Here is a 13664-nt window from a genome sequence, read left to right on the forward strand (position 1 = left end):
GAACAAGAATATGTTTACATTGTCTCAAAGAACGCAAAACAAGACAGAAATACTTCACTTTTTGTTTCTTTTTCTTTTCTTTTCCTCTCTATACTTCTTTTATCGCGAAATTTCTTTTAATACTCACCATACAACAATATTCAATGCTTTGCATTAATTTCAATCCTTATCTCAAAAGTATCTCATAAAATGTGTAATAGTGTATAATTAATTCAAATTTTGCACATTTCTGAACTATAAAATTTACTTTTTTTGCTTTCAATTCAGTCCTAACCTTGCAAATACTGAACATTACCAAAAGTATTGTTCTATTAAAGTAAGTCACATTTTATGAATTATCTATACCTAGATATAAAGAGCGATTCTATTTGAAGTTATATAAAAGTTAATAAAACTTGCACAACACATTATGTAAAAGTTGCACAACACTAGAAGCAATACTAACTTCCACAAGTACTGTGAACACATGTAAATTCTCATATTTTATCTTGTTTTGAAATAAGTCAAAAAGTGGTTTCCTATTTGAAAATGTACGAAATAAACAAATTTGTTAAACCAAAGCTTTATTGTTTTCTACTAAAAAATAAATAAACAAACTAAAATGTGAAACTGAAATTAAATACACTTGTAAACAAATTCCACCTATTTTTTTTTTTTTTTTTTTTTTTTTTAATTCATGAATTAGGAAAACATGTTTTGTTAGTAACTAAAAGTATGAATTAGAAACTGTCTTTAGATTTGGAATATGTCTATGAGGGGATAATTTTCTTATGTTTGGAAAAGAATAATAATAATAAAAATGTACTGTTGATTCAAGTCATCTTGTGTTGTAATTATTTCTTCACAGCTTGAAGGACATCGTTAGTTCAAATTCTATCATGAAACAATTCAAATAACATAATATTTGGAACAAATTATCAGTTATATCCTAATCATTCCAACTTAATAAAAAAAATGACCACGTTATTGTATAAGCAATATTCTGAAATTACATATAACACTTTTGATGTGATTTATAAATAATATGAGTGACATCTTTACAGTTTAAAACTTGATTTGTAAATATCCTATAATTGTACAAATTCAGGTTCTATAGTTTAGAACATTTATTATTATTATTATTATTATTATTATTATTATTATTATTATTATTATTATTATTATTATTATCTAAACAAGTCAATTTTTAAATTTCAAGCAGCACAAGTTTATAAAAATGAAAGAGAAATAAGCAATAACACATCCTTTCTTCAATATATTTAAGAAGTTGAGTGTGTATGTCCTATACATGTTACAATAAATTAAAAACAGCACAGTTAACAAATAAATAATTGAAAAGTACGAGTATACTCAAGTTTGTCAAGTACATATTTAAATATATACTAGTATTACAAAGTTATTTATATCAATTATCTAGTCAATATATGCATTTATGATAGGGCTTAAAGAACGGGAAGCATCTATATATGAGTACAGATATAAGTATATTACAAATGAAGTTGTTTTATAGATAAACTACGAAGTTCGATATAATGTTACTAATCTTCTAGATTACAAATATTTGGAAAGATTTGAATTAAAATCATTTTTATACATATACATGAGACTATCTAGTGAAGATTACTAAATACTTTACTCTGTTATTATATTTATTATTGGGATTTATAGAATAAAGTAAATACAAAATGGATAATGATTTTAATTAGAGTAAATGGGAACATATATTCAAAACTCATATAGAGATACATACATAAAGTTTGATATGGTATCACAAACCAAATGTTACTTATGACACTTTGAACTTTGTATTCTCTATAGAAGGATTAAACTGATAGCTTATTTAGAAAATTCCAAACTAATAATTAATATCAAAGAATAAATCTGCACCAAAAGCGATGCCTACAAACAGAGAATATTTGGAAGGAAGGAGGAAGAGGGAGAAGGAGAGACTAAAGCTAAGAACTGTAATATTTCGTTTAGCAGTTCTAAGATGTCGTTAGTGTTACAATTTAGTGTTCGTTGGCGCTACATTAGTGACATCTTACATCTGTTAACTGATCTATTACAATTTTTAATTTTTACCGAATAAAATATATTCACTCATCACAAGTAGCTTATTTCTACATAATCTCCTTAAAAATGCTATTAACCTATTACAAATATGAGAGCATTTTTTAATCCCCCCCCCCCCCCAATACATCTATCACGAAAAGTTTCAATAAAATACATTTATATGAGTAGAGTACTTATTCATTATAATACATCAAAGTTCAATACAAAGCACAAAAGTTAGAAGGAAATTACATTCATTTTTACAAATTGAATATACGTTGAAGGTCTCTGACACATAAACTTTTTGTGTTTTATCGCTTCAAGAAAATACCTTATGTTGAAAGACCCCAGGTAGAATAGATGCTTTCAGTTTTAGTTTTATGCTTTCAAAAGTATTACAAGTTTACTGTGTGTATGTGTGGAAGTATGTTACATCTATAATGTGTTATTTATTGTCAGTGACTCATATTATGTTGATAAGTATAAAACAAAATGTGGAGGAAAATTAAAAGTACTGTAGCTATTTGTATTCGTATTGGTTAATGGAGTTATATAGAAAAAAATCTATACTTTCTATGCAGATATTTATTAAAAAAGTAAAATATCACCTGAAGATTATACAGTCAATATTATCCTAAACTCAATGGTGTTGCTACAGTTTTCTAAAGTGTGTTCACGCCTCTGAAAACAAAACTTCAACCCTCTTCTCAGAACATAACAGAACGGATCGAAAGCTTTGTGGTTTATACCTAGGTACATGAAGACAAAGTTCCACTGTCACGTGTTTCGTGTGCAGTAAAACAAATTTAAATTGTTGTAAGATTGTCTGATTTACGTAGCAAAATTTTTTAATTGAGAATTATATAAAAAAAATTGTATCATAATATTTTGACTTCAGTAAGATGAGGGGAATTTATCCTACTTCTCACGTGAATGGGAAGAAATAATAATAATAATAATAATAATAATAATAATAATAATAATAATAATAATAATAATAATAATAATAATAATAATAATAATAATAATAATAGTAGTAGAAGTAAAATCAGTAATTATATATGACACATGGAAAAATTATATTAGAAACGTGTCTAAATAAAGCCTCTTAAAGCTGAATTCCTGGCAACCTAGTGATAGAAGGTACAAATTAACTTGTAATTCCTTTTCTCTCAGAGTATATATATATATATATATATATATATAACTTATTGTTACATATACATAACAATACAACTTATTGTTAAAGAGTAATATAAGATTTCTGGTAAATTCTCAGATCTAAAATGGTTCAATATTTTTTAAAGCTTCCTTGTTTTGATGTGTAGCTCGATATTTGTAAAATCTTTAATTTATAGACACATTACTTGACAATGATAAACGTTTCGAAATCATTGATTATTTTAATCATAGCAATTACCACTACTGCTAATAATAATAATAATAATAAAAGAAAACATGGTGATGTAATTTCAATATTACTCTATAACGTTTTCACAATAATAGAAAAAGACTGAAAATAAGTTGCGGAATTCGGTCAATGCCCGTAAAATTTGCTGCCATTGTGCAAGTTTACTTCAAGTTGCGAACATAAAAATTGCCTGAAATAAATTACTTTGGTTGAAATATAGACTCGGTTTTGTGCGATGCTTTTATATTTGGCCTCTTATCTCTTTCTCTCTCTCTCTTTCTTTCCTCTTCTCGATATATATATTACAATAGACTCTCGAGTATCCGGTCTCCGTACTAGTTTTCTTTTATCGTAATTAAATGAGGAAGGCAAGGCGTTTGCATTGGTAATATTGCCAAGGCATTGGAAGCGGCCGTCTGTTACGATCCTCGTACGTGTCATGTGGAAAATACAAGTTGTGACAGGAAAAGAGCAGTGTTCTGCTCCTTGTTCATTGTTTCGTGAGTGTGTAACGGACCTCAATACAGTACGCTTGCCGCTGTTCCTGATTATAACTGTACAGTACGTACAGTACTGTATTCGTAAATTGTTCTTGGAGTATGCTTAATGTTCATAAAGAAATGAGCTCATATGTAGAACTCCGGTCTGCCCTTCTGCCACATTGGACCTGATACTCGTGAGTATACTGTATTCATAATCAATAATATCTTTTAATTATTATTTTTACACAAATTTACAGTACATTTAAAAGAAAACTTTAATGCAGAAGAATACTTTTTTCATGCTAAGATATTTACATATCGTACTATTAGCTTAAGAGATTAAATAAATTTTAATAATAGTAAAGGAAAAAAAAAAAAAAAGAAATTATTTGACATGTACCAAGGAATATTCTTGTTAATTTGTTCATTCGTATTCTGTGTTATCAGGAAATCGACTAAGTGGCAAATAAATCAGAATAACAGGAGACCCAGTTCAAAATGAACTATTCAATATGAGTTAAAAATACATCAAAATACACAACAGAAAGTACTTTGAAAGAAGACCTTAGAAATAAGGTAGAGTTCATAAATGGAATTGTACAGAAAAATGAATAGATTCAAAACAAACTTTTATCTACACTTAGCGAGGCAAATGTGCACTAGTAGCAAATTAGTTATATAAATTCAAATGTCATTATGTTGTATATCGCAATAAAGCATTTTTGAACACAATTGTGGTTATTAATATATTCAAAGGATAAAAAAAACAAATGAGTTTCGTTTCACAGTGTAAAACTACGGTAGACTTCCAAACCACACGAATTCAATACTCAAACTTGAAGTAATACATTTGTAACTACTTGAATAGAGGAATAATATTAAAGATATAATCTGTTTCTCGGACGCTGTATCCATATCAAAAAGCCTTTACTCGGCATCTCTTCTTGATTTTGGTCTATAGACATTAATATTAAAACCGGAAATGTTAATTGATATCTTTATCACTTTTGGTTGCAATAGTGGAATGAAGTCAGAGGCGAAGCATTATTGTGGTACTGAATCCATAAAAAAAAAAAAAAAAAGACTATTTGGCGCTATCTATTTCCGTTTTATCCATTAAGGGACCAGTGTTGTAACTGGAAATAATAAATTTTCACCATTTTTGGTTTGAACTGTTAGATAGAAATAGGTACAAAACTCATTCCTGGGACGCTGAATCTGTGTCAAGAAACCGCCTTCAAAAATACCTTACCGTTTTTACTCTTAAGCAAATAGGTATTAAAACCGGAAGTATTGCTAAATTTGAACCACTTCCGGTTTTGGTAGAAGGTTGCGGATGGTGATGGTATGTCCTCTTGAGACGCTGAATCGATTGCAAAAGACAAATTCTCGCTATATATTACCGTTTCTGTTCTGTGGAGACTACGATTGAAATCGTAAGTAATTGTAAATTTGAACCACTTTCGGATTTGGTAAAGTGTTGTAGATAGTCATGATATGTATTGTCTTGAGACGTTGAATCGTTTACAAGCTATATGTTAGCATTTTCGTTCTATTTCGATAAACGTTGAAACCGGAAATGGTGAATTTGAACTACTTCTGGTTTAAATGTAGGGTTAACGGAGGAGATGGAACCTATTCTTGGGACGCTGAATCAATTGCAAAAAAACTGCTTTTTGCCTTTTTTGCTCTGACGGACATACCCGTACTATAAGACTTTCAACTCTTATGCATAGCATAGTTAGAAAGTCTAAAAAGAAGGAAAAGAACATATAATAAAATTTAATAGTAAAAGATTGAAAAAAAAATGTTATAATAACATTTAGAAGTAAACTAAAAAGTGAAGGACTAACAAGCGCTTGAAATTAGTTAAAAGTTTAGTATAATCTTGTATGAAAGATATTAGTGTAATTAGCAATTAATCAAGTAGTGAGGAAGCGCAGAATAGTGTGAGAGAAAATGTTATGCTACAATATTTTGATTTATTCATGTTGATATTCATGTTGTTATTTCTGTTGATTCACTAAACTTAATGCTGTTGTATTCCTGTATCTCTGCCGTTTCCTGATAACTCAGAGACGAGAATTTTAAAAATAGTTTTTATCTACATTTATTTACAGTAAAAGGAAGATAACTACTTTCGTTGCAACAAGTATTATTTAATACTACTTTTTATCCTGGTTATCATATTTCTGTACTTGTCTATAGCGAACTACTGGTAATTTAATCTTATTCTCATAGTCTGTTACGGGAAGAAGTTCGGACCTAAGGGATACGGTTATGGACAAGGTGCTGGGGCTCTCCAAACCGATTCAATCGCAAACGGGTAAGTTAATAATTCTATTTCAGGGATCAAGACTGAGAAATCAGGAAGTAACTGGTAAAATATAATTACTATAATATATGTGCTTAAAGATATTTCTTCTTTGTTCTCAGCTTGCTACGGGAAAAAATTTGGCCCAAAGGGGTACGGATTTGGCGGTGGGTCAGGTGTCTTGACTTCAGACTATACACCACCCACAGAAAAGTAGGTACTTTGTTTACCGTGATGAATCGCACATAGGATTCGAATGTTCAGTGTGGAGCATGAAACCTCCAGAACTGATGATGTGTTGTCTATTTTTACCCCTCATCTTCCAATGGATGACCAATCCTGTAGAAACCATTGTTGTTGACTTGAATTCTCATCACATATTTCTCATTTTTTGTGCATTGTTGACGAGACAGTTTCGTTGTAGCATGACCATCAAACGACTGTGAGTACAACCTATTATTGTCCTCTTTTGTGCATATTGGTAGCTAGATTTTGCTAGAGACGTGCAGTATTTTTTAGAGTGATTAGTTTGCAACAACTGATGACTATTTTCCTATTCCTTCTTCATACTAATGTTCATCGTGGGGAAATTTGTTACGTTACACAATTGTTGTTGAGTAAGATCTGGTAGCTTATTTTCTTTGACGAATAGGATTGTTTACTATACAACTTTGAACACTAAACAGTTTAAATACAATTTACATTACATTTTGTGCAGTCACATATTCTTTACAGACGGTAAGCACATGAAGATATGGTTAGTCAATAGTATTAGTTTAAATAAAAACAATTTTAAGGTTAAGACTTATACACCTTAAATTGATGAAACTATAGACAATGAAATTCAAAATCGGGTTAAAATAAACCGTAACTGACGCATACATGTGGGAAAAACTAAGTATTCTCCACTAGCACATATACATACTTATATGTTACAAGGTATAGTTTAACGTGTTTTTTTTTAGATCTTATTCGGTAAGTTTAAGTTTTCGGCAACAAGTACTTGAAGTAATTCCGTACTCACTGAACGAAACCAGCAAACGATATACCCAGTCGTGCCATAAGTTCTGTCTTTAAGTTCACTAGCGCCACACGACCAGTTCAACTGATGTTCGCAACCAGCTTTGTTTACACAACATCGTGCCGAACCTGTAGTACAAACTAATCTCCAGTTTGTGTCGTTCACTCATCCAGTTAACATGGAGTGTAGCGTTAAAGAGAATTTTATCGCAGTGATCGCGATGCATAAGTGCAAAAAGCTGCCGTAAAGATTTTCAATCTTCTACAGCCTTTGTAAATTACGCAAAAAAAAAAAAAAAAAAAAAAAAAAAAAAAAAAATGTGTATCGGTGCATCAAGAAATCTCACCGCAATATTGAGTCGCTTAAGGCCGATTTAGTAAATCCAGCCGCTTCCATACCCCAAGATTTGGTGCGTGCAGCCGTTGACGAGTGCCGTCAACGATTGAAGATGTGTGTGAAAGCCAACGGAGGCCATTTTGAATAGACTAGTGCTTTTTCCGTTCCTTTGGTACTAAAATACAAGTGGCAATAAAGGATTTAGTGTACTACAAAATTTGGTTTCGTTTTGCCTATTTGAATAAAGGACAGAACTTATGGCACGACCAGTATCTGAGTAGAAATAGACAGATCAATATTTCTTCCAGGTATACTTCCACGTGGGCCGGAGCTATATGTATTATGATAAATTATGATTACATGTAACTCATGCGAAGGGAATATCCTTTAGCAAATACTGTCTCAGGAAAGCCACTTTACATTTGGATTTTGTACCCCAGGATAAAATGTTCTGGAATCAAGCCTGGTCATAGCTATCATCTTTATTAAGTTGGAGATCAGCTTTATGCTGAACTTCGCTTTTTGAAGGCACTACAATCCAAATTCATACAAAATTTGATGAGTTACTTTTCAACGCAAAGGTAGGACTGCACTCAATACAGCCACAGTTGCCTAAGTGTTGAACTTGCCGAATACATCCGTAAGTAACTACATAGCCGTTGTCCAGCTCATCCACTATCACAATTTTCACATTTTCACGCTGTTGAAAGGTACTGAAGAAACACCTTCAAATCGTACATTCAGCTTTCTAACTAAGTACAAATTTTTAATGCTATTAAATAATAATAATAATAAGAAGAAAAAAAACTTGAGTTGCAGGGGAACAGATATAAACGGTAATTATACGAAGAAGAGATTAGTATACAAATATAATGTAATATAATGCAAAGACCTTCAAGGTGCTTTTCTTCAAGTTTTATTCACTTGTTTTTATAACTCCTGCAATATATTCATTTTTGTCTTTTCGCGTCTATAAATCTTTCAGATGAAAATAATGAGGAAAGTAAATTAAAACAAATAAAATTGTTACCAGTTATATATGCTGATGATTGTAGCAGCGTCTGAAAAATTCATAACATTAATAGCAGTATATTTGTTAGATGTATGATATTTTCGTTTTTTTTAACTTACTAAACATTAATTTTAATAAATTTGCTTAGAAGTTTTGTTTGAAGATGTAATTCTACTTGTCAATCAGCATCATGTTTACTAAGTTAAAAAAATCTAAAATTATTATCATTATTTACTTTCCTCACCGTTTTAACGTAATTTTTTAAAGATTTTCTTTTCTAACTGAGATGAAAAAATTGTAGATTTATATCAAAGCTTGAAAAGAATAAACTATTGCAAGAACTGAAGCATAAATGAGTATTTTAATAATGTAGAATAAAGGCAAACGCATGACAGGTGTATAAAAAAAACACTTAAAAAAAAGAAATCTACAACTTGAATACAACTTTCTGAAAAACTGCATGATTTGAATCTTTTTAAAGATGTCTTCATTTTTGTCGAATTCAGTCCAAAGTTTACTGAGCATGTAAAAATATGAAATTCATTTATATGTGTGTCTTCAATGGGAATGACGGTGATTATGTCAGAAATCTATTGGTAGATTACTGTGTTTGTGTCCCTACCTTGAATCATTGTTGCCTGCTGAAACGAGACAAAGTTATAGAATGAAAGGTGCCAAATATAAATGTCATATTTATATATAGATATGTATTTAGGTTTACATTTACAAATATTGTTTTTCTTCAAAGAATCAGCATCTGCATGAGAATATAAAAGTATGAAGTTGTTCATATTTCTATCAATCAGTGTAATCAATTTTACTTTCCAATAGTGTTCAAATTTAATCAGTAACATCTTCCAATAGTATTGCAAAGGCATATGAATATAGCATCTTCGCTTCTTGATTGTAATCACATGTTAATACGAATATATAGGGTATACATTTTGGTAAATGATAATATCATCTCCATATTTAGGTGCTGTACCGCAACAGAAATTTAATATGCCGCACTCTCTTTCGTCACAAGCACAAATCTGTTTTGTAGTGTCCCCATCAAATAAGAAATAACAAATGTTTGTAGATCTTTTATCAGACAATGATCTCAAACATGTTTAAAAATTATCGATTTCCACAGAGATTTTAGCTCTTTGTTGAGTTCCTTTATGCAGCGCATTTTATTTTATTTTATTTTATTTTATTTATTTTTTGCTGATAGATTCAGTATCTGTTACCATACCATAATAGAAAACAAATCGTTTGAAAAGGTATTATTAGACCATCTTAATTTATAGGGAGACGAATGAGGAAATAAAATAACATTAAAAAGAATTTTTCCCACTTTACTCCTCTCCTGACGTCTTCCATATTACGCAAAGGGTGAAATCATCAAGTAAAGATAAACAGTCAGATTCGTGTTACAGATATCAGGATATATCAGACTTTATACCAGAATGAATAAATGTATTGGCACAAGAACATGTTTTGACAAGAAGGGGCAACGAATCTGAACGTAAAACGTCAATGATTAACATCTCTCACCTTCCGGAATTATCTCTCTATCTATTTTAAAAAATGCTAACTTTTCAGCTAATGATTTTAATTGTAAAGAGAGAAGTATGCTGTGTTTGGATATTTCGTAAATCGAACACTGCTTGAGATGCTGACAGTTTATAAAGAGGAGATAAGATAATTTACTCTACATAAAATGATGAAGGAAGAGAAATCAGTGACTGGTCTTAAGGGAAACCATATTAGCAAAAATCAAATTTCTATCGCCAGGTTCAGGGAGATATTAATATTTTCAAATGCCTGTTGGATAAAAATATCAAACATAGAGTTAGATAATAATTAATGTGTTAAGTGAAGTTTTCACACTAGCAATTTTATGGGGGGAACGAATAGGAATTTGAAGCCCCCAACATAATAATGAGTCTTTCAAAATACATTACTGCGCAAAAGTGCGTTACTTCGTGTATAAATTAAAAATTTTCCACCGATATTGAAACTTTCTACTAAAAGTATGTGAAGATCTTATTGTATAATGTGATTTAAGCCTATGTGGCTCTTGAAAATAAATACTTGTTAAAGTGTCTGAAATATCGGAAATTATTTCAATCGACCAGGTATACAAAAAGATTAGTACAATTTGTATATTGTAAAATGTATTTCATACGCGAATGTAATGATAGTTCATTGCTTAATGTTCTTTGAACTGTTCTTGGTAAATTTGCTCCTTCTGTCTCTTGCGACGGTTGTCCAGTGTATAGACGAAGATGGACAATACCACCTGTACTTCTACCAGTTCTGCTGCCTGTTACATATATACATTAGCGAGTACCAGTCGACACTGTAGCTATTGCGTTCTGAAATATTTACCATCAGAAAAAAAAATCTACATTTCTAGCAGCTAAAGGAAGTTGTTTTCGATTGCTTTTCATTAGTATATTTGTTCCAATTGATATAAACAATCAGCTACTTCTTTAGTTGTTTTCTGCAAATTTCTGAACAACATTTTGCATAGAGATTATTAAATATGGAATAATTATTGAAATGATTTTATTTTTTTTAGTTTAACGTCCTACGATTAGTTTACACTATATACGTATAGATTAATCGGAGTTCGGCATTACTTTTCAGACACATTCAAAGTCATTTGATGTACAAATAAATATCTTAAATATAACTAAAGTAAAATGAAGCATTTTCATTTCAATAAGAACAAATATATGTTCATATAACCATAAACATATATAAGCTTGACACACAAACTTATAAAGCTATTATTATTCTAAATAGATAAGAATAGAAACAATTGGAAAATATTTAGCAATACAATAACCATGTTTTTATTTTTTACTCAAATCATATCACATATAGTACATTATATTTAGCTTCTTTTCTAGACTACTAACAATGGAATTAGATACTGGTGAACAAATGCACACAAAAGAATTGTTTAATAAAATAAAGTTGTAAGAGTGAAATATACAACAAATCATTACAACAACAATTCTTTCGCTGATTATTAGGTTTTAGTTACAACATATTTTGTTTCCTTTATGCAGTGATGTCACAGCACCAAAGACTACCGTAATTGACACAGCAGCCATCCAAGCCCCTGAAGGCCAAGGGTGTCCAAGATGCGGTGGTGCGGTATACGCAGCTGAACAAGTGCTTGCCAAGGGTAGAGTAAGTATTTATCTTTTACAAACATCTATATATATATATAACAAGTAGTCAGTTAACTATTCCTATCGACTTTGCCATGGTGAAGAGAAGGAACCAAATATCTCAATGATTTAATTTGGTTGGTTATACAGGGTGGTAGGTAACTCCACCGACAAACTTTGGGAGGTGATTCCTTATATGAAATGAAAGAAAAAAGTTCTTATAAACATAGGTCGAAAAACGTCTCATTTCAGAGTTATGAACCGCTGAAAATTCGAAAAATCATGTTTCGAAACGCCCTGCCTTAGAAACTATAGGACCTATAACAAGCGGTTTAAGGAATTACACAGGAATAACTATCTAAATATCCATGTTTTATTAGTACTTAAACGAACGCTTTATTAGTACTTAAAGGAGTATCTCTATACCTCAATTTCCTTTTTACAGTTCGTTTCGCCGATAATGGAGGATGGTAAAACATGGATATTTAGATAGTTCGCATGCTAGTTCCTTTGTAATTCCTTAAACCGCTTGGGATCGGTCCTGTAGTTTCTAAGGCAGAGCGTTTCGAAACGTGAATTTTCGGCGGTTCATAACTCTGAAAGGAGACGTTTTTTGTCCCATGTTTATTAGAACTTTTTCTTTCATTTCATATAAGGAATCACCTCCCAAAGTTTGTCGGTGGAGTTACCTACCATCCTGTATATATATGTGTGTTTATAATTTACCTGAAGTTCTGTAATTCTTGAATATTCACCTAGCTTCCAGTCCTGAGGTATTTCGTCTCATTGGAAGAATAAAAAGGATTAGGTTTGAATAGAAGGCGAAATTAAAGAAAATCTTTACTACAAGCAAATTCCTGCTTATTCTACCATATTTCGTTCTTACTTTTCATTAACAGCCTATCGTTTTCCTTCCTAGAGGAAGATTCTAGTTAACGATCGAAAGTTAATTGTATTTAAAGATTACGAAATATGAAGTTATTTATGAAAATGTGTTCTGTGTATTTCATGACTAATGTACACCTACGAGCCATCATATTAATGTTGTAGGTGGTGTACAACCACCTACCTAATGAGATGTAGGACTTCTTTTCGCCCGTGGCCACTCGGCAAAGCGTCTATGCGATAAGGTCACGACAGATGTCTTGAGGTATCTGATGTCATAATTGCAACAGCAGATCGTACATTTCAGGATGTCGGTCATGTAGCGCGAATCAGCTTTTCCAATTCAAACCAGAGTGTTGCAGATTTTGTCCAGCTTTGGAAGCCATAGGATTAATTGAAATTTACCATCGTGTTCCTTGAATCACTCCGTGACGATCCTGGCAGTGAAGCATTATTTTACTCGTAGTGGCCATCATCCCCAGAAAATGCATTCTATGTGTCTCGATGCGTTTGGTTCTAGATACCTAACAGATGTTTGGGATTGTTCTAGTGGGGTAATGGACTCTTACGTGTACATTATATTGATCTGATACTAATTGGGAATAAGGAACATACATACTTAGCGAAAAAAATGCACACAGCGGATTATTTCGTTACCATAGCAGAATCTTCATCAGGCGCTTGTGAATGCTTCATTTGTGTGTGTGTGTCTGTGTGTATGTGCCTTACAATACGAGGTGTATTCAAAAAAATATCGAACCTTTGGTTGGCAAAAATACATTTATTGATTTGGAAATTCGAAACACTAATCCCATTCAAATTAGAAGCCTTGATAATGCACACACTTTTCCCAGCGCTCCCGCCATTGTTGGAAACGCATCTGGAGCGCAGTTTTTGCCAATGGTGAGCAACTGTGCTGTCGCATTCTGCATGCTGTCTTCTCTTGACTCAAATCGGGTCCCTTTTAGTGGCATTTTCAGC

The 13664-nt window shown here is 31.4% G+C and overlaps 1 protein-coding gene across 8 annotated transcripts in view; it reads left to right on the top strand.

The window, feature by feature from the left end:
- The window catches only part of LOC145670366 (muscle LIM protein 1-like), an 86076-nt gene that overhangs the window by 55661 nt on the left and 16751 nt on the right, over nucleotides 1–13664 (top strand). For 4 of the 8 annotated variants that reach the window (XM_081738962.1, XM_081738963.1, XM_081738964.1 and 1 more), the window contains 2 exons: nucleotides 6382–6472; nucleotides 11694–11817. In XM_081738962.1, the coding sequence (XP_081595088.1) occupies nucleotides 6382–6472; nucleotides 11694–11817 (215 nt within the window). Of the gene's footprint in view, nucleotides 1–6186; nucleotides 6272–6381; nucleotides 6473–11693; nucleotides 11818–13664 lie in introns of those variants that run through there. The other 4 variants (XM_081738965.1, XM_081738966.1, XM_081738968.1 and 1 more) reach the window with 2 other exon arrangements.

The sequence above is a fragment of the Thermobia domestica genome, chromosome 14, assembly GCF_964235325.1.
Source record: "Thermobia domestica chromosome 14, izTheDome1.hap1.1, whole genome shotgun sequence".
In the NCBI taxonomy this organism is placed as follows: Eukaryota; Metazoa; Arthropoda; class Insecta; order Zygentoma; family Lepismatidae; genus Thermobia; species Thermobia domestica.